Here is a 22,303-nt window from a genome sequence, read left to right as displayed (position 1 = left end):
AAAACAAATACATATTGCAAATGCTTTTTTTCGAACCGTGCCCGTACCGCGGCTACTTTTAAATATACGTTGCGTATACTTCTTTACTGAACAACATTCCAATATCTCCTAACGACTGGTAAAAAATATATATACTGCAGCCTACCAGGAAAAGTTATTGATCGCCTTTAACTTAAAAGCAGCGTTTCGCTCGGGTCTGATGCCGCTCCGCCGCTCAACCCCCTCCTTTCCGTTTATTCGCAAACGGCATTTTTCCCACAAGACACCGCGAAACCGGGTGTGACGTCATAGCATCCCGCGATGTAGTACAGAAAACAAATATAGTTAAAACTCTTCTAACTTTAACTAGAAAATGAATTACTAAGCGAAAATATTATAAACTAAATAACTGCCATAAGGCAGCACAATGCTTTTCTTCGAGTGTTTTCCATGTTGATGAGGGTGAGTACAAATGACTGATTTACAATAATTTAATTGTGAAAGTGCGCTTGATTTATCGTACAATTTCATTGGACCTCTGTGAACTACTCATCAATTTTATTGGTCTACTGTTATGAGGCAAAATGTTTACGAGGCGGCATGAAAAAAATCATGTATTAGCCGCTCCGGATTAAAGGCCGCAAAGTTCAAAGCTGTTCAAAATGTGGGAAAAAAGTAGCGGCTTAAAATCCGGAATCTACGGTACCTGTGACGCCACTTTCAGGGAATTTTGTATCTGTACTCCCAGATCCCTCTGTTCTACTGCACTCCTCAGTGCCCTACCATTTACCTTGTATGTTCTACCTTGGAAAGCGTAGATTTTCCTGTGGAAAACGGCCAGTGATTGAGTGGGCCAGTGAAGGAGTGGAGATTTGAGGCTTTGACTCAAGAGGCTTCGACAAGAAGAGGCGGAGGACGAGATTGTTCCCAGTTAGTCTTTACAATGCCTCCTGAGACGGTGATGTGCCTGTCCGGTGAGATGTGGCAGTCTTGGGGGAACTCCCCTCTCCCGCAGAGTCACATCTGTCAGAAGTGCTTGAGGCTGGGCAATCTGGAAGACCGTGTGAGGAATCTGGAGCAGCAGCTGGATGACCTTCAACTCATAAAGGAGAATGAGGCAGTCATAGATGAGAGCAACAGGGAGATAGTCACACCTAGGGTGCCGGAAGCAGGTCGTTGGGTGACAGTCCGAGGGGGGAAAGCGAAGGTGAGTAGACAGGTAGTGCAGAGCACCCCTGTAGCCATTCCCCTGAATAATAAGTTTACCATCTTGGATACTGTTGGTGAGGACGATCGACCAGGTGTGAGCCACGGTGGCAGGGCCTCTGGCACTGAGTCTGACCCTGTGGTGCAGAAGGATGGGACGGAGAAGAGGAGAGCTGTTGTCATTGGAGACTCAATAGTCAGAGGAGCAGACAGGAGATTTTGTGGACGTGTGAAGGACACCCGCATGGTTTGTTGCCTCCCGGGTGCCAGGGTCCAGGATGTCTCTGACCGGGTGCATGTCATACTGTTATGAGAAGGAAAGCAACCAGAAGTCGTGATACATGTTGGTACCAACGACATAGGCAGGAAGAGGGATGAGGTCCTGAAGTGTGAGTTTCGGGAACTAGGCAGAAGGCTGAAGAACAGGACCTCAAGGGTGGCGTTCTCAGGATTGCTGCCAGTGCTACGTGATAGTGATGGTAAGAACTGGAGGAGATGGCAGTTGAGTGCGTGGCTGAGGAGTTGGTGCAGGGGGCAGGGTTTTAGATTTTTGGACCATTGGGATCTCTTCTGGGGAAGGTGGGACCTGTACAGATTGGATGGGTTGCACCTGAACTCGAGGGGGAGCAATATCCTTGCAGGTAGGTTTGCTAGCATGGTTAAGGAGGGTTTAAACTAATTTGCAAGGGGGATGGGACCCAGAGCGATAGAGCAGTGAAAGAAGTGCATGGAGTAAAGCCAGATCTAGCATATAGAGAGGCTTTGAGGAAAGAGAAGCAGAATAAAGGGTGTAAAGGTAGTAAGGTCGAAGGGCTAAAGTGTGTGTACTTCAATGCAAGAAGCATCAGGAACAAAGGTGATGAACTGAGAGCTTGGATACATGGAATTATGATGTAGTGGCCATTACGGAGACTTGGCTAGCACCAGGGCAGGAATGGATTCTCAATATTCCTGGATTTCAGTGTTTTAAAAGGGATAGAGAGGGGGTGAAGGGGAGGAGGGATGGCATTACTGGTCAGGGATACTATTACAGCTGCAGAAAGGGTGGATAATGTAGCAGGATCCTCTTTTGAGTCAGTATGGGTAGAAGCTTTGAAAACCTTCCTCAGTGTCCACTACACCTCCAATCTTTGAATCATCAGCAAATTTGCTGATCCAATTTAACACATTATCATCCAGATCATTAATATAGATGACAAATAACAATAGACCTAGCACTGATCCCTGTGGCACACCACTAGTCACAGGCCTCCACTCAGAGAAGCAATCATCCACTACCACTCTCTGGCTTCTCCCATTGAGCCAATGTCTAATCCAATTTACTACCTCTCCATGGACACCTAGCGACTGAATCTTCCTAACTAACCTCCCATGTGGGACCTTGTCAAAGGCCTTACTGAAGTCCATGTAGACAACATCCACTGCCTTCCCTTCATCCACTTTTCTTGTAACTTCCTCGAAAAACTCTAATAGATTTGTTAAACATGACCTACCATGCACAAAGTTGTGTTGACCCTCCTTAATAAGACCCTGTCTATCTAAATACTTGTAGTTCCTATCTCTTAGTATTCCTTCCAATAATTTACCTACTACCGATGTCAAACTTACCGTCCTATAATTTCCTGGATTACTTTTAGAGACTTTTTTTAAACAACAGACCAACATGAGCTATCCTCCAATCGTCCTGCACCTCACCTGTAGACACAGACATTTTAAATATATCTGCCAGGGCCCCTGCAATTTCAACACTAGTCTCCTTCAAGGTCTGAGGGAATACCCCGTCAGGTCCTGGGGATTTATCTACTCTGATTTGCCACAGGATAGCAAGCCCCTCCTCCTCTTCAATCTGTATAGGTTCCATGACCTCACTACTTGTTTGCCTTATTTCCATTGACTCCATGCCAGTTTCCTTAGTAAATATGTATGCAAAAAAACCATTTAATATCTCTCCCATTTCTTTTGGTTCCATACGTAGCCGACCACTCTGATCTTCAAGAGGACCAATTTTATCCCTTACTATCCTTTTGCTCTTAATATACCTGTAGCAGCTCTTTGGATTATCCTTCACCCTGACTGCATCATGTCTCCTTTTAGCCCTCCTGATTTCTTTCTTAAGTATTTTTTTGCACTTTTTATACTCCTCAAGTTCCTTATTTGCTCCTTGTTTCCTATACATGTCATACATCTCTCTCTTCTTCTTTATCAGAATTCCAATATCCCTCGAGAACCAGGGTTCCTTATCCTTACTCACTTTGCCTTTAATCCTGACAGGAACATGCAAACTCTGCACTCTCAAAATTTCTCCTTTGAAGGCCTCCCACTTACCAATGACATCCTTGCCAGAGAACAACCTGACCCAATCCACACTTTTTAGATCCTTTCTCATTTCTTCAAATTTGGCCTTTTTCCCATTTAGAACCTCAACCCAAGGACCAGATCTATCATTGCCTATGATCAAGTTGAAACTAATGATGTTGTGATCACTGGAACCGAAGTGTTCCCCTACACACACTTCCGTCACCTGTCCTAACTCGTTTCCTAATAGGAGATCTGATATTGCATTCTCTCTAGTCGGTAGCTCTATATATTAATTTAGAAAACTTTCTTAGACACATTTTACAAACTCTAACCCATCTAGACCTTTAACAGTATGGGAGTCCCAATCAATATGTGGAAAATTTAAATCCCCTACTATCACAACATTATGTTTCCTGCAGTTGTCTGTTATCTCTCTGCAGATTTGCTCCTTCAATTCTCGCTGACTATTGGGTGATCTATAATACAACCCCATTAATGTGGTCATACCTTTCCTGTTTCTCAGCTCCACCCATATGCCCTCGGTAGACAAGCCCTCTAATCTGTCCTGCCTGAGCACTGCTGTAACATTTTCCCTGACTAGCAATGCCACCCCCCCCCCCCCACCCTTCATCCCTCTGCCTCTATCACGTCTGAAACATTGGAACCCCGGAACATTGAGCTGCCAGTCCTGCCCCTCCTGTAGCCAAGTTTCACTAATGGCTACAATGTCATAATTCCACGTGTCAATCCACACCTTCAGCTCGTCAGCCTTCCCCACAATACTCCTCACATTGAAATAGTCACACCTCAGAAGATTATTGCCACCACACACAACCCTTCTATTTGTGACTTTGCATGAAACTTTAACATCATTTATTTTCACCCCTGCTCCACTATCTACTCTGGCACTCTGGTTCCCATCCCCCTGCAAATCTAGTTTAAACCCTCCTCCCCAATACAACTAACAAACCTCCCTGCAAGGATATTGGTCCACCTGTAGTTCAGGTGTAACCCGTCTCTCTTGTACAGGTCCCACCTGCCCCAGAAGAGGTCCCAATGATCCTGAAATCTGAAACCCTGCCCCTTACACCAGTTCCTCAGCCACGTGTTCATCCTCCAGAGCATCCTATTCTTACCCTCACTGGCACATGGCACAGGTAGCAATCCTGAGATTACCACCCTCAAGGTCCTGCTTTTTAACTTCCTACCAAGCTCTCTATACTCACTCTTCAGGACTTCCTCACTCTTTCTTCCTACGTCATTGGTACCGATGTGTACCATGACATCTGGCTGCTCACCCTCCCATTTCAGAATGCTGTGAACGCGATCAGAGACATCCCTGACCCTGGCACCCGGGAGGCAACAAACCATCCGGGAGTCTCTGTCACGACCACAGAACCTCCTGTCTGTACCTCTAACTATCGAGTCCCCTATCTCTACCGCTCTCCTCTTCTTCCCCCCTCCCTTCTGCACTGCAGAACCAGACTCAGTGCCAGAGATCCAATTTCCACAGCTTGTCCCAGTTAAGTCATTCTCCCACCCCCACCCCCCCCAACAGTATCCAAATCGGTATACTTGTTGTTGAGGGGAATGGCCACAGGGGAGCCCTGCTTTACCTGCCCTTTCCCCTTCCCTCACCTGACGGTAACCCAATTACCTGTGCGCTGCTCCTTTGGCGTAACTGCCTCCCTGTAGCTACTATCTATAAACTCCTCATTCTCCCGAATGATCCGGAGATCATCCAGCTCCTTCTCCAGTTCCCTAACGCAGTTTGTTAGGAGCTGCGGCTGGATGCACTTCTTGCAGGTGTCATTGTCAGGGATACCGGAGGTCTCACTGATTCCCACATCCTGCAAGAGAAGCATCCTAACATCCTGCCTGGCATTCTCTCTACTCTTAACGAACAGAAACAGAACTTACCGGAACCTCCCCTCGCCTTTGCTTGTTCACACTGAAGCCTGTTGAGCCAAAGCCGTCCCACTCTGACTCAGTCCACTCCGATAATGGCCGCTGTATATGGCGGTCTTTTTTTAAACCTTTGGCGCACTACGTCATGTGCCTGCGCAGTCTAGCCTCTTTTCCCCGATCAGTTTAAAAAAATGGCTTTTCTCTGAGATGCCTTTACTTCTTCACTCTCCGCCTCTTGCTTTGATGTAAAAGCATTTGGAAATCAATGGTGAAATTAGGGAGAGCCAGCATGACTTTGTGTGGGGCAAGTTGTGTATTACCAACTTGACTGAGTGACAAAATGAGAGTGGAATTGATGAAGAGAGAGCAGCGGGTGTTGTCTAAATAGATTTTAGTAAGACATTTGACAGATTTCCTGGTGGTGGCTGATGGAGTAGCAGAAATCTCCTGTTGCTCCAACTCTAATTATCTTACTATTTCCAACCTGTCTTGAAACTTCCTTTTTAAGTGTGATATTTTTTCATTATGGCTACATCAAGGAGTGGCAGAGGTACTAAAAAGGATGCTTCTTTGCCCTGATTCTATTATGGATTTGCTGCAAGTCATACACAAGAAGCCTCTGAGAAGTTTCAACAATTCAGCTCTGAATTTAAACAAGTAGATGGTAAATTGGATCTATTCAGCAAACTCTTAATGAACACGATAAATGTGTAAAAATAATGAAGCAACGTTGTCGTCTCTGGAAACGGAAGCGGGTGAACTGCAAAAGCTTTGTGAAAAGCAATCAAAGTCCAACGAAAAGACAGAAGATTATCAACATAGAAAATAGAAGTAGAAGGAACAATCTATGGGTTCTGGGTCTCAAAGAATTAATTTAAGTTAATCATCCTCTGGAATTCTTTGCAAACTTTCTGCAAGAATTATTTCTGGAAATTTTGGCGTCCTTGCCTATGATTGACCGAGTGCATAGGTCTCCTGTCTTTAGACCTCCTGACAGAAATAGACCAAGATCGGTAATAATTTGTTTTCATGAATTTAAAACAAAGGAACTGTTAATACACAAATCTCATCGAAGAGGCATGATTGATTGTCATGGCAGCAAGATTTGAATTGTTTAAGATTACTCGCCTGAGGTTATGCAGGAACATGTTAAGTTCAAAGAAGTTATGTCCGGGTTTTTTAACAAGTGTTTTAAACCCTCCCTTCGCTATCCAGCTCGTCGCAGAATCACACTTAAAAACAATTCTTTCGAATGGTTTCGTTTGGCTGCTGAAGCACAAAGGTTTTTAAAATCCGAAGGCTAGCTGTTTAGTTTGTTTTTACATGAAGACACAAGATTAAATGAGAAACTTTTAATTCGCAAATCCCATCGAAGGGGCATGATTCGTTATAGGGTGGAATATTAGATTCTCAAAGACTATTCGCTTGAGGTTTTATAGGAATGTGCTAAGTTTAAACAAGCTTTGTTGGAATTTTTTAATAAGGGTTTTAACATGTTCCTTGGCTACTCACTTTGACTGAGAATCTCATTAAAGATGGACCCTTTGAATGGTTTCGTTTGAATGCTGAAGCAAAGGATTTTTTAAAATTTGAAAGCTAACTGCTTAGCCTGTTTTTTCATGAAGATATAAGATTAAATGTTTAATGTCTTTCTGTATGAATAATGGTATATTTTACTTTTGCTAAACCTTTGTAACTAATTTCCTTTTGTATTTTTAATATTATATATGAGAATTGAATTTCTTGTCTGGAAATTGTTTAGTCTAGGTTGGAATATAAACAACCTTGAAACTAATTGGAGCGATCACCAGGTTTTTCGGGGGGTTGTCCGTAGTTGTAGATGCCGACTTTCTGTTGGTCAGTTTTCCTTCTTTGGGAGGTGGACGGGGGATGTTTTTTTTTCTCAGAAGCTGTTCTCGAATTTTTTTAGCCAACTTGTTGCTTGGTTACCATTTCTCAAGGTTTATGGATTGGTTTTAACTTACATTTTAATGCTTCCTTTAAATAAATTAAAAATGAACCAAACTATTAACTTACTCAGTTTTAATGTGAAAGGGTTAAATCACTCTGTTAAACATAATAAGATTTTTGCTTATATTAAGAAATTTAAGGTCCCTATTTTTTTAACAAGAAACTCACATATGCAAATGTGATAACCTACCTTTTTTTAGCCGTTGGAATGGATTTTGTTTTCATTCGTCTTTTCAGGCCTAATCTAGAGGAGTTTTGATTCTTATGGATAATACACTTTCCTTTGTCCAACATAAAGTAGTGTCTGATACTAATGGATGTTCCGTTATAGGTTCAGGAAAACTAGATAATAAATTAATAGTATTTGCCAATGTATATGCCCTAAATGTAGATGATCCAGGATTCTTTGAGCATTTTTTTTTTTGTTTTTACCAGATCTGAGTCTTTATTCTTTGGTGATAGGAGGAGATTTTAATTGCTGGCTAGACCCAATTTTAGACCGATCATCTTTTAAACCAGCGTCTCTTAATAAATCAGCTTTGTTTATTCCATCTTTTTTATTGAAGTATGTTGATACTTGACATTTCTTACATCCTTTAGATAGGGGGTACTTGTTTTTTTCCCATGTTCATCATACATATTCCAGGATTCATTGTGTTTTTATTGATAATCAAATGATTTAGAACCATAGAACCATAGAACACTACAACACAGAAACAGGCCTTTTGGCCCTTCTTGGCTGTGCTGAACCATTTTTCTGCCTAGTTCCACTGACCTGCACCTGAGCCATATCCCTCCAAACCCCTCTCATCCATATACCTGTCCAAGATTTTCTTAAATGTTAAAAGTGAGCCCACATTCACCACTTCATCTGGCAGCTCATTCCACACTCCCACCACTGTCTGTGGGACGAAGCCCCCCCCCCAATGTTCCCTTTAAACTTTCCCCCCCTCACCCTTAACCCATGACCTCTGGTTTTTTTCTCCCCTAGCCTCAGTGGGTACTGTGAGTGCTAAGAGTAAAGCTAATAAAGAAAGAATTGAATTAGCCAATCAATTGAAATAATTAGTTCAAAAATATGCTATAGCTCTAGATCCTGTTTTATATAAAAGATGTGTTGAAATTAAAACTAAATACGATCTTCTGTTAACATATCCAATTGAAACTTAACTTCTTAAAGATAAAACTCAATTTTACATTCACGGAGATAAAACAGGCAAAGTATTGGCCAACCAATTAAAAACTTCTGTAGTTAAACAACAAATTAAAGAAATGTGCAAAACTAATGGTGTTAAGACAACTGATCACTCTGCAATAAATGATACCTTTACAGAATTCTATTCTAAACTTTATAGTTCTGATTTCCCTAAAGATAATACTGTAATGAATAATTTTCTAGATCAATTAAATATCCCTGCACTTTTTGCAGATAATTGTAAACAGATGGATCAACCCATTTCTTATGAGGAAATTGCCGAGGCTATATGTTCATTCCATTCAGGGAAGGCTCTGGGTCCAGATGGATTTTCTGGAGAATTTTATAAGGCTTTTTCTTGATTAATTATACCACAGTTACACTTAGTCTTTTTGGATTCTTTCAAATTGGGTAGTTTGCCTCAATCTTTCTATGAAGCTTCTATTCACTTATCCTAAAAAACAACAAGGACTGAATTGAATGCTCTTCATATAGGCCAATTTCATTACTCAATGCTGATACTAAAATCCTTTCTAAAGTTCTGGCTCGTAGGATTGAAAATATTCTACCTTCCATTATTTCTGATGATCAGACTGGATTTATTAAAAACAGACATTCCCATTTTAATATATGCCATGTATTAAATGTTATTTATTCTCCCTCTAAGGAGATATCGAAATGTGTGATATCCTTAGATGCTGAGAAGGCCTTCGATTGGGTTGACTGGAATTATTTATTTAAAACCTTAGAAAAATTTAATTTTGGACCAGATTTTATTCAATGGATTAAGTTACTTTATCTATCTCCTTATGCTCGGGTTGTTATTAATTTTCAAAATTCCAAACCATTTAAACTTCATCGCGGAACTAGACAAGGCTGTCCGTTGAACCCTTTGCTCTTTGATCTAGCTTTAGAACCTCTTGCCATTGCTTTTTGAGAATCTAATGACATCTGTGGTATTTTAAGGAGAGGTATTTCTCACAAAATTTTGTTTTACACTGATGATATATTGCTGTTTATCTCTAATGTTGAGACCTCGTTACCTTGCGTATTTTCTTTACTCTCCCATTTTAGACAGTTTTCAGGATATAAATTGAACCTACATAAGAGTGAATTATTTCCTTTAAATAATTTGGTATCAATTAATATTAATCTCCCTTTTAAAGTTGTAAGGAATCAATTTACTTATTTGTGTGTAACAGTCACTAAGAATTATAAACACCTGTTTAAAAAAAATTTTCTTACTTTATTGAATCATGTAAAAAGGATATCATCAAATTGGTCACCTCTTTCAATTTCATTGATTGGATGAATTAATTCTATTAAAATGAATATTGTACCTAAATTTATATATCTTTTTCAGGCTTTACACATTTTTATTCCTAAATCCTATTTTGACTCTCTTGATTCTATTTTATCCTCTTACATATGGAAAAATAAATATCTTCATTTCAATAAAGTTCATCTTCAAAAATCTGAAAAGTCTGAAGGTTTAGCCTTACCTAATTTTAGGTTTTATTACTGGGCAGTTAATATATGATATCTTATGTTTTGGTTATATTATATTAATTGTGTAGATTGTCCGGTATGGGTTTCTTTAGAAGCTAACTTTTGTTAATAAATTTTCTATTATTTCTCTTCTTGGAACCTCACTTCCTTTATCTATAAGTAAACTAACTGATAATTTAATAGTTAAACATACTCTGAGGATCTCAATACAATTTAGTTTATACACTTTGGTTTATTGAGATTTTCCCTTTCAAGTCCCATTTATTCTATTTTTTTAAACCCTCCATGACTGATTTAGTTTTTAAAGAATGGGACAGATTGGGTATTAAATGTTTTTGGGATCTGTTTGTTGGAGGAAACCTTTTTTCATTTGAGCAATTATCAGCTAAATATAGCTTACTCAAAACTCACTTTTTTAGGTATTTACAAATCAGAGACATTTTAAGATCTCAATTAAGTACATTTCCTATAAGCTCAGTTAAGAACTTTCTAGATGTAATTTTTAGTTTGACACCTTTTAATAATGGTTCAATATCTAATATTTATGGTATGTTACTGCAGATGAGGAATGTTCCTTTAGACAAAATTAAGAATCTCTGGGAACAAGATTTATAGACATCAGTATCTGAGGAAACTTGGAATGAAATTTTTAAACTGGCTAATACTTCATCGCTCTGTGCTCGTCATTCCCTCATACAATTTAAGGTGGTACATAGAGCTCATATGACTAAGGATAAGCTATCTCATTTTTATTCAGATATATCTCCCTACTGTGACAGATGTAATAATGGAGAAGCTTCATTAATTCATATGTTTTGGACTTGTCTGAATCTTGAAAAATATTGGAAGGAAGTTTTTCAAACTTTTCCCTTACTTTTTAAAGTCAATTTTAAGCCTAACCCTCTGATGGCCCTATTCGGTATTGTTGCAGGACAAGATATTAAGCTGAAGGCATCTGATTTACATATTTTGGCCTTTAGCTCTCTTGTAGCTAGGAGGATGCTTTTGTTTAAATGGAAAGATGTTTTTCTTCCTACTCATGTTCAATGGTTATGTGACATTATGTCATGTTTAGATTTAAAGAAGATACGTTGTTCAATTTCTGAATTTCGTCAAGACTTCCAAACATTGTGGGGACCTTTTCTGAATTATTTTCAAAACCTTCAATTAGTTTAAACTCAGATGTTGGCTATTATTAATTTTTATTATACGAGAAGGTATTTTACCTTCTTTTCTCTTTCATGAACAGCTTCGGTCTTGGTAGGGGTTAGATTCTTTTTTTTTGTAATAAATTAGAATAGTTCAATATAACTCTTAATTAACTTAAATGAATACGGGGTAATGAGATTGTTATTATGAACAGATATAATGTAATTGGTAGGTTTTTTAAAATCTTTTTTGACCTTTTATATACATTTTCTTGTACTCTGTGTTCTTCAATGTAGAAACTAATAAAAATATTGGAAAAGAAAAAGACATTTGACAAAGTCCCTCATGGGAGGCTAATCCAGAAGTTTAGGATGCACAGTGTCTGCTGCAAATTAGCTGTTTGGAGTCAGAACTGGCTTGCACAAAGAATGGTCAAAGTGACTTTTTCGTGCTGGAGGAGTAAGGATCACTAGCAAACTCAAGTGCAGGAATCACATAGACTTTGGCAACTCAAGCAAAACTAAAGATTTATTACAGAAGTTAATCAGCAAAACTAACAGAACTCTGATGAACTTGAATCTTTCATGATACACAGAAGAATTCAGTTTGAGTTTCACCTGACAAGGAGGCACAATGATCGAGCAGAGGGGTTGGCATGCCCCCTTAAAATACTCCCTGGAGCATGTAGGAATACAATTCATTGAAAAAAATGTGCTAATTAAATTAACCCAAGCTGAGTTAAAGTCATAAATACAAACAGAGCGTAAAACTCATCATGATACCAAATGAGACATCTGTAAAACAAAGGGAAAAATCAGAGCTAGTCCAATGACAAACACATGAACATAAAAGGTAATCAATCCAATGAATACTGCATACCCACAAAGTGACCCTGGGAAAATAGAGTCCACATACTAAATGACCAAAAAAATCTCTTATTTTTAAATGCCCCCTGGATGTAACAAGAGTTCTGTAATTAGTGATGTTCTGCAGGGATCTGTACTATTTGTAATGTATATAAATGACCTGGATGAAAATGTAGCTAAGTGGGTCAGTAAGTTTGTGGATGACACAGAGACTGTTGGAGTTGTAGACAGAGCAGAAGACTGGCAAAGAATACAGAATGATATAGATCAGATGCTGATATGGGCAGAGAAATGGCAGATGGAGTTTAACCCAGATAAACGTGAGGTATCGCACCTTGGTAGGGTAACTCCAATGAGACAGTACACTGTTAAGGGCAAGACCCTTAAAGGTGTTGCTGAGCAGAGAGATATTGAGATCCAAGTTCTTAGTGCCTTGAAAGTGGCTACACAAGTTGATAGGGTGATTAAGAAGGCTTATAGAATAAGCTTTTATTAGTTGAGGCATTGAGCTTATGTTGCAACTTCATAAAACAGTGGTTAGGCTACGTCTGGAGTATTGCATACAGTTCTGGTCGCCCCACAATTGAAAGGATGTTGAGACTTTGGAGAGAGTGCAAAAGAGGTTTACCAGGAGGCTGCCTGGTTTAGGAAGCATACTGTATGCTATCATGAGAGGCTGGACAAACTTGGGTTGTTCTCTTTGGAACAGTGGAAGCTGGGGGGATATCTGATAGAGATTATGAGAGGGAGTACACTGTTAAGGACAAGACCCTTAATAGTGTTGCTGAGCAGACTGATCTTGGGGTCCAAGTTCATAGCACCTTGAAAGTGGCTGCACAATTCAATAGGGGCAGGCCACAATAGATCATAAGATTATGAGAGGCATAGACAGGAAGTATCTTTTACCCAGTGTAGAAATGTCTATTATCAGAGGTCATGCATTGAATTTAAAAGGGGATGTGAGGGGTACATTTTTTGCTCAGAGAATAGTGGGTGCCTGGAATGCGTGGTCTGGTATGGTGATTACATTAGAGGCTTTTAAGAGACATCTAGATGTGTACATGAAAATGAGAAAGATGGAGGGATATGGACATTGTGTCATGGACAAGGAGGAGCTACTTTTTGTTCTTTTATTTTCTTTTTAGCTGTTTTGGCACAACATTGTGGGCCGGAGTAGAAGTAGGCGTATCTTGGAGACCTCTTTCAGACCCATTTAACAATGAAGCTGAACCTTTGAGAGAGAATTCCTGCCCTTTGGTATAGCTGATTTTTGCCCTGGCCAGAAACAATTACAACTCTTGCTGAAAGTCACCCAACAAATGATCAGTTATCAAGGGAGAAAGTAGGTCCACCTGGAATCTCACCAAGCTAGTGATGGAAGGTAGACAACTCTCATCAAAGAAATGCAGAAGATTTCCTTCATTGCAGTAACATCTCAGTTAGTCAGGACAGGCAAGATGTAAGAAACGTGCTTCTTTTTCTTTTGTTACCTTTCCTTCAAATTAAATCTCCAAATTGGAGATTCGTAACAATTCTTCCTAAAGGTGCAGTTTGGGGTCAGACTTCTTAAGAACTGGGGAAACCTCTGCCTGCCTACTGGAATAACTTGTCCAAACTATGATAAAGTAACTGCAGCAATGCAAAGCTCATTTTACAGGTGTGCCTGATTGGACTCACTGTTGGACTCATCTGACTTGTTTCCTTACAGCTTCCACCATGGATTCACTTCGTCAGTATTTCTGGCTGTTGCTTGGGATTGCTATAGTCATTGCAGATTCTGCTATGGGCCTCACACTCTACCTGATGTTCAGAATAATATTTAAAGCAAGTAAGTTTGCTTTCTAAAATTATTTCAATGTAATTCATTCCTACATCCTAAACAGTAAAACCATAAGATATGGGACAACACACACAAAATGCTGTGTTCCACCAGCATTTTGTGTGTGTTGTTTGAATTTCCAGCATCTGCAGATTTCCTCGTGTTTGCTCATAAGATATGGGAGTAGAGTTAGGCCAGATGGCCCATCAAGTCTGCACCACTGTTTCATCATGGCTAATTTAATTCCCTCTCAGCCTCAATCTCCTTCATGCCTTCTCCAGTATACCTTCATGCCTTGATAAATCAAGAATCTATCAAGCTCTGCCTTAAATATACATAATGACTTGATTTCCACAGCTGCCTGTGGGAAAGAATTCTGCAGATTCACCGCTCTCTGGCTGAAGAAAATGCTAGTCATCTCCATTCTAAATGGATGTCCCTCTATTCTGAGGCTATGTCCTCTGGTCATAGACTCCACCACCATAGGATACATCCTCTCCACATCCACTCTGCCAAGGCCTTTCAACATTTGGTAGGTTTCAGTGAGATCCCCCCCCCCTCCCCCACCATTCTTCTGAATTCCATTTTAGTTTAGGCCCAGAGCCATCAAACACTCCTTCCTTATATGATAAGCCTTTCAATCCTGGAATAACTGTTGTGAGCCACCACTGAACCCTCCCCAATTGCAGCATGTTCCTTCTTAGATAAGGGGTACAAAACTGGAGACAATGCTCCAAGTGAGGCCTCACTAGTGCCTCATAAAGCCTCAACATTGCATCTTTGCTTTTATATTCTAGTCCTCTTGAAATGAGTACTAACATTGCATTTGCCTTCCTCACCATCAACTCAAACTGCCAATTAAACTCTAGGGTATCCTGTATGAGGACTTCCAAGTACCTTTGCACCTCAGATTTTTGAATTTCTTCTCCATTTAGAAAATATTCAACCATTTCATTCTTCTACCAAAGTGCACGACCATACACCCCCCGACACTGTATCCCACCTGTCACTTCTTTGCCCATTTTCCTAATCTAAGTCCTTCTGTAGCCTTTTTACTTGCTCAAAATGACCTGCACCTCAACCTATCTTCATATTGCCTGCAAACTTTGCTAGAAAAGAAATCAATCCATCATCTCAATCATTGACATATAATGTAAAAATAATCCGTCCCAACACAGACCCCTGTGCAACACCACTAGTCACCACCAGCCACCCAGGAAAGGCTCCCTTTAATTCCATCTTTTCCCTCCTGCTAAGTAGCCAATGATTTATCCACTCTAGTATCTTTCTTGTAGTACCATGGGCCCTTAGATTGTTAAGCAGCCTTACGTGTACCAAATTGTCAAAGAACTTCTGAAAATCCAGTACCCAACATCCACCAATTCTCCTTTAACTATGATGTTTATTTCTTCAAAGAATTCCAACAGATTTGACAGGCAAGAGTTTTCCTTAGGGAAACTAAATCTATTTTATTGTGCCACCAAGTACCCAAAACTACATCCTTAACAGTTGAGTCCAACATCTTCCCAACCACTGAGGTCAGACTAACTACCCTATGACTCTCTCCTTCTTGTAGAGTGGTGTGACATTTGCAATTTTCCAGTCCTCTGGAGCCTTACCATAATCTACTAATTCTTGAAAGATCATTATTAAAGGCTCTACAAACTCTTCGGCTACCTCTTTCAGAACTGGCCCAGGTAATTTATCTACCTTCAAACCTTCACTCCAGTAATGACAAAGACAGATGCAAAATATTTATTCAACTCATCCATCATTTCCTTGTTCCCCCATTGCCATCTTTCCAGCATCATTTTCTAGCAGCATGATAGCTATCTAATCTCGCCTCTCTTTTACATTTTATATATTTGAAGAAACTTATGGTATCCTCTGTAAAACTATTGGCTAGTTTGACTTCTTGTTTCATCTTTTCCTTCTTTGACTTTTTTCAATTGCCTTCAGATTGTTTTTAAAAGCTTCCCCATCATGTATCTTCCTGCTAATTTTTGCTGTATTATATGCCACTGTGTCTCCACGAGACCATAAGACTATAAGATATAGGAGCAGGAGTTGTCCATAAGATATAGTAGCATGAGTCTGCTCTGTCATTCAATCATGGACTGATCCAATTCTTCCAGTCATGCCCACTCCCCTGCTTTCACCCCATACCCTTTGATGCCCTGGCTAGTCAAGAAGCTATATATCTCTGCCTTAAATTTTCCACACATAGACTGGGAAGCCCACACTGTAAGAGGGATGGATGGTTCGGAGTTTGTAAAAAGTGTGCAGGATAGTTTTTTGCAGCAATTCATAGAGGTACTAACTGGAGAAGGGGCAGTGTTGGATCTTCTGTTAGGGAATGAAATAGGTCAGGTGACGGAGGTATGTGTTGGGGAGCACTTCAGGTCCAGTGATCACAATACTATTAGTTTCAATATGGAGAAGGATAGGACTGGACCCAGGGTTGAGATTTTTGATTAGAGAAAGGCTAACTTTGAGGAGATGCGAAAGGATTTAGAAGGAGTGGATTGGGACAATTTGTTTTATGGGAAAAATGTAATAGAGAAATGGAGGTCATTTAAAGGTGAAATTTTGAGGATACAGAATCCTTATGTTCATGTTACATTGAAAGGAAAGGTTAAAAGTTTGAGAGAGCCATCGTTTTCAAGGGATATTGGAAACTTGGTTTGGAAAAAGAGAGATACCTACAATAAATATAGGCAGCACGGAGTAAATGAGGTGCTCGAGGAATATAAAGAATGTAAAAAGAATCTTAAGAAAGAAATTAGAAAAGCTAAAAGAAGATATGAGGTTGCTTTGGCAAGTAAGGTGAAAATAAATCCAAAGGGTTTCCACAGTTATATTAATAGCAAAAGGATAGTGAGGGATAAAATTGGTCCCTTAGAGAATCAGAGTGGACAGCTATGTGTGGAGCCGAAAGAGATGGGGGAGATTTTGAAAGATTTCTTTTCTTCGGTATTCACTAAGGAGAAGGATATTGAATTGTGTAAGGTAAGGGAAACAAGTAGGGAAGTTATGGAAGCTATGATGATTAAAGAGGAGGAAGTACTGGCGCTTTTAAGGAATATAAAAGTGGATAAATCTCCGGATCCTGACAGGATATTCCCTTGGACCTTGAGGGAAGTTGGTGTAGAAATAGCAGGGGCTCTGACAGAAATATTTCAAATGTCATTAGAAACGGGGATGGTGCCGGAGGATTGGCATATTGCTCATGTGGTTCCATTGTTTAAAAAGGGTTCTAAGAGTAAACGTAGCAATTATAGGCCTGTCAGTTTGATGTCAGTGGTGGGTAAATTAATGGAAAGTATTCTTAGAGATGGTATATATAATTATCTGGATAGACAGGGTCTGATTAGGAACAGTCGACATGGATTTGTGTGTGGAAGGTCATGTTTGACAAATCTTATTGAATTTTTTGAAGAGATTACTAGGAAAGTTGACGAGGGTAAAGCAGTGGATGTTGTCTATATGGACTTCAGTAAGGCCTTTGACAAGGTTCCACATGGAAGGTTAGTTAGGAAGGTTCAATTGTTAGGTATTAATATTGAAGTAGTAAAATGGATTCAACAGTGGCTGGATGGGAGATGCCAGAGAGCAGTGGTGGATAACTGTTTGTCAGGTTGGAGGCCACTGACTAGTGGTGTGCCTCAGGGATCTGTACAGGATCCAATGTTGTTTGTCATATACATTAATGATCTGGATGATGGGGTTCTAAATTGGATTAGTAAGTATGCAGGTGATACTAAGATAGGTGGCGTTGTGGATAATGAAGTAGGTTTTCAAAGCTTGCAGAGAGATTTAGGCCAGTTAGAAGAGTGGGCTGAAAGTTGGCAGATGGAGTTTAATGCTGATAAGTGTGAGGTGCTACATTTTAGTAGGACTAATCAAAATAGGACATACATGGTAAATGGTAGGGCATCGAAGAATGTAGTAGAACAGAGTGATCTAGGAATAATGGTGCATAGTTCCCTGAAGGTGGAATCTCATGTGGATAGGGTGGTTAATATGCTGGCCTTTATAAATCAGAGCATTGAATATAGGAGTTGGGAGTATTGTACAAGGCATTGGTAAGGTCAAATTTGGAGTATTGTGTACAGTTCTGGTCACTGAATTACAGGAAAGATTTCAACAAAATAGAGAGAGTACAGAGGAGATTTACTAGAATGTTACCTGGGTTTCAGCACCTAAGTTACAGAGAAAGGTTGAACAAGTTAGGTCTTTAGTCTTTGGAGCATAGAAGGTTGAGGGGGGACTTGATAGAGGTATTTAAAATTATGAGGGGGATAGGTAGAGTTGACGTGGATAGGCTTTTTTTCATTGCGAGTAGGGGAGATTCAAACAAGAGGACATGAGTTGAGAGTTAGGGGGAAGAAGTTTAGGGGTAACATGCGGGCAACTTCTTTACACAGAGAGTGGTAGCTGTGTGGAATGAGTTTCCAGTAGAAGTGGTAGAGGCAGGTTCAATATTGTCATTTAAAGTAAAATTGGATGGGTGTATGGACAGGAAAGAAATGGAGGGTTATGGGCTGAGTGCAGGTCAGTGGGACTAGGTGAGAGTAAGCATTCGGCACGGACTAGAAGGGCCGAGATGGCTGTTTCTGTGCTGTGATTGTTATGTGGTTATGGTTACAAATGCATCCTCTGATTTAGCCTCCACAGCCGTTCGTGGCAACAAGTTCCACAGTTCCTCATATGGTAACCCTTTCATTCCCGGGATCATTCTCGTGAATCTTTTCTGAACCCTCTCCAATGTCAGTATATCCTTTCTAAAATAAGGAGACCAAAACTGCACACAATATACTCTAAGTGTGGTCTCACGAGTGCCTCATAGAGCCTCATAGTATACGAAATAAGGTGGATGATTTTGTTGCACTATTACAGATTGTCAGGAATGATGTTGTGGCCATCACTGAATCGTAGCTGAAGGATGGTTGTAGTTGGAAACTAGATGTCCAAGGTTACACGCTGCATCGGATGGATAGGAAGGTAGGCAGAGGGGGTGGCATGGCTCTGCTAGCAAAGAATGGCATCAAATCAGCAGAATGATGTGACATAGGATCAGAAGATGTTGAATCTTTGTGGGTTGAGTTCAGAAACTGCATGGGTAAAAGGATCCTGATGGCAGTTATAATTAGGCCTCCCATCAGCAGTGAGATGTGGATGACAGGAAATAGAAAAGGCTTGTCACAAGGGCAATGTTTTGATAGTCATGAAACAGTTCGAAATGCAGGTTGATTGGGAAAATTAGGCTGGAAATGGATCTCAAGAGAGTGAGTTTGTTGAATGCTTACAAAATGGCTTCTTAGAGCAGTTTGTCATTCAGCCTACTAGGGAATCAGCTATATTGGATTGGGTGTATTGTAATGTCCCAGAGCTGACTGGCGAGTTTATGGTAAAAGAACCATTGAGAGACAGTGATCACAATATGATTAAGTCGAAATTTGACAGGGAGAAAATAAAGTCTGATATAACTGAGGGCTAAGGCACCGGTGACCCCTGTTTCCATCCAAGGGGTCAGTGTGGACATGGTGGAGGATTACAAATACCTGGGGATATGAATGGACAATAAACTGGACTGGTCAAAGAACACTGAGGTTGTCTACAAGAAGGGTCAGAGCCGTCTCTGTTTCCTGAGGAGACTGAGATCCTTTAACATCTGCTGGACGATGCTGAGGATGTTCTACAAGTCTGTGATGGCCAGTGCTATCATGTTTGCTGTTGTGTGCTGGGGCAGCAGGCTGAGGGTAGCAGACACCAACAGAATCAACAAACTCATTCGTAAGGCCAGTGATGTTGTGGGGGTGGAACTGGACTCCCTGATGGTGGTGTCTGAAAAGAGGATGCTGTCCAAGTTGCATGCCATCTTGGACAATGACTCCCATCCACTCCATAATGTACTGGTTAGGCACAGGAGTACATTCAGCCAGAGACTCATTCCATGTAACACTGAGCGTCATAGGAAGTCATTCCTGCCTGTGGCCATCAAACTTTACAACTCCTCCCTTGGAGTGTCAGACACCCTGAGTCAATAGGCTGGTCCTGGACTAATTTCCACTGGGCATAATTTACCTATTATTATTTAATTATTTATGGTATTATATTGCTATATTTCTACACTATTCTTGGTTGGTGTGACTGTAACAAAACCCAATTTCCCTCGGGATCAATAAAGTATGTCTGTCTGTCTAACAGTATTTCAGTGTAAAGGAAATTACAGTGATATGACAGAGGGGTTGTCCAAAGTAAGTTAGAAAGAGATGCTGGCAGGGATGACAACTGAGCAGCAATGGTATTAGTTTCTGGGGAAAATGAGGAAGTACAGGATAGATGTATTCCAAAAATGAAGAAATACTCAAATGACAAAATAATACAATCATGTCAAAGCTGGGAAAAGCAAAAGAGAGGGCATACAACAAAGTAAAAATTTGCAGAAAGACTAAAGAATGGGAAGCTTTTAAAACCCTACAGAGAGCAAGTAAAAGAAAAGATGAAGGATGAAAGCAAGCCATATCAAAAAGGATAGTAAAAGCTTTTCACTGAATGTAAAAATATAAGAGAAATGAGAATGAATATAGAACTACTAGAAAATGAGGCTGGAGAAATAATAAAGTGTGGTAAAGAGGTGGCAGACAAACTAATTGAGTATTTTGTAAATATGAGGAAATCTGCAGATACTGGAAATTCAAGCAAAATGCTGGTGGAACACAGCAGGCCAGGCAGCATCTATAGGGAGAAGCACTGTTGATGTTTCGGGCCGAGACCCTTTGTCAGGACTAACTGAAAGGAAAGATAGTAAGCGATTTGAAAGTAGTGGGGGGAGGGGGAAATGCGAGATAATAGGAGAAGACCGGAGGGGGTGGGGTGAAGCTGAGAGCCAGACAGGTGATTGGCAAAAGGGATACAGAGCTGGAGAAGGGAAAGGATCATGGGACGGGAGGCCTCGGGAGAAAGAAAGGGGGGGGAAGCACCAGAGGGAGATGGAGAACAGGCAGAGTGATGGGCAGAGAGAGAGAGAGAGAAAAAAAGAGGGGGAAAAAACTAAATATATCAGGGATGGGGTAAGAAGGGGAGGAGGGGCATTAATGGAAGTTAGAGAAGTCAATGTTCATGCCATCAGGTTGGAGGCTGCCCAGCCAATATATAAGGTGTTGTTCTTCCAACCTGAGTGTGGCTTCATCTTGACAGTAGAGGAGGCCATGGATAGACATATCAGAATGGAAATGGGATGTGGAATTAAAATGTGTGGCCACTGGGAGATCCTGCTTTCTTTGGCGGACCGAGCGTAGGTGTTCAGTGAAACGGTCCCCCAGTCTGCGTCGGGTCTCACCAATATATAAAAGGCCACACCGGGAGCACCAGGCGCAGTATACCACACCAGCCGACTCACAGGTGAAGTGTCGCCTCACCTGGAAGGACTGTCTGGGGCCCTGAATGGTGGTGAGGGAGGAAGTGTAAGGGCAGGTGTAGCACTTGTTCCGCTTACAAGGATAAGTGCCAGGAGGAAGATCGGTGGGAAGGGATGGTGGGGGGGAAACGAGTGGACAAGAGAGTCACGTAGGGAGCGATCCCTGCGGAAAGCAGAAAGGGGGGGGAGGGAAAGATGTGCTTGGTAGTGGGATCCCGTTGGAGGTGACAGAAGTTATGGAGAATTATACGTTGGAACCGGAGGCTGGTGGAGTGGTAGGTGAGGACAAGGGAACCCTATCCCGAGTGGGGTAGCGGGCGGATAGGGTGAGGGCAGATGTGCCGGAAATGGGAGAGATGCTTTTGAGAGCAGAGTTGATGGTGGAAGAAGGGAAGCCCCTTTGTTTATTTTGCATCAGTCTTCACTGTGGACACACTAGCAGTGTGCCAGATGTTGAAGGGTGTGAGGAAAGATAAGTGAGTGAAGTTATTATTAATTTCAGCTCAAAAAGCTGAAAGACCTGAGGGTACATAAGTCAAGCAGAACAGATGAACTGCACCCTAGGGTTCTGATAGAGGTGGTCGTAGAGATTGTGGAGGCATTAGTAATGACCTTTTCAAGAATCATTGGACTCAATTGTTAAGGATGAGGTTATGGAGTAGATCGGACAAGATAGGACAAAGTCAGCATGGTTCCCTTCGGGGAAAATCTTGCTTGATGAACTTGTAATTCTTTGAGGATTCCACATATGATAGATAAAGGGGATGCAATAGATGTTGTATATTTGGACTTTCTGAAGGCCTTTGACAAGATACCACACATGAGGTTATTTACCAAGTTAAGAGCCCATGGTTCTTAACTAGTTACTAACATATTTAGAGCATTGGCTGATTGGTAGGAAGCAGTGAGTGGGAATAAAAGGATCCCTTTCTGGTTGGCTGCCAGTAACTAGTGGTGTTCCGCAGGGGTTGGTGTTGGGA

General features: G+C 40.8%; 1 protein-coding gene across 2 annotated transcripts in view; it reads left to right on the top strand.

Moving 5' to 3' along the window:
* LOC140731910 (uncharacterized) overlaps nucleotides 1–22,303 on the top strand; it is a 78,899-nt gene that overhangs the window by 30,666 nt on the left and 25,930 nt on the right. Inside the window, exon 2 of one of the 2 annotated variants that reach the window (XM_073053883.1) lies at nucleotides 13,790–13,909. The exons of the other annotated variant lie outside the window; for it this stretch is intronic. Coding sequence (XP_072909984.1) covers nucleotides 13,790–13,909 — 120 coding nt within the window. The remainder of the gene's footprint in view (nucleotides 1–13,789; nucleotides 13,910–22,303) is intronic. 2 annotated transcript variants of the gene reach the window in all.

This window comes from Hemitrygon akajei, chromosome 8 (genome assembly GCF_048418815.1).
Source record: "Hemitrygon akajei chromosome 8, sHemAka1.3, whole genome shotgun sequence".
NCBI classification, from domain to species: Eukaryota; Metazoa; Chordata; class Chondrichthyes; order Myliobatiformes; family Dasyatidae; genus Hemitrygon; species Hemitrygon akajei.
This window is presented reverse-complemented; position numbering and strand designations above follow the sequence as displayed.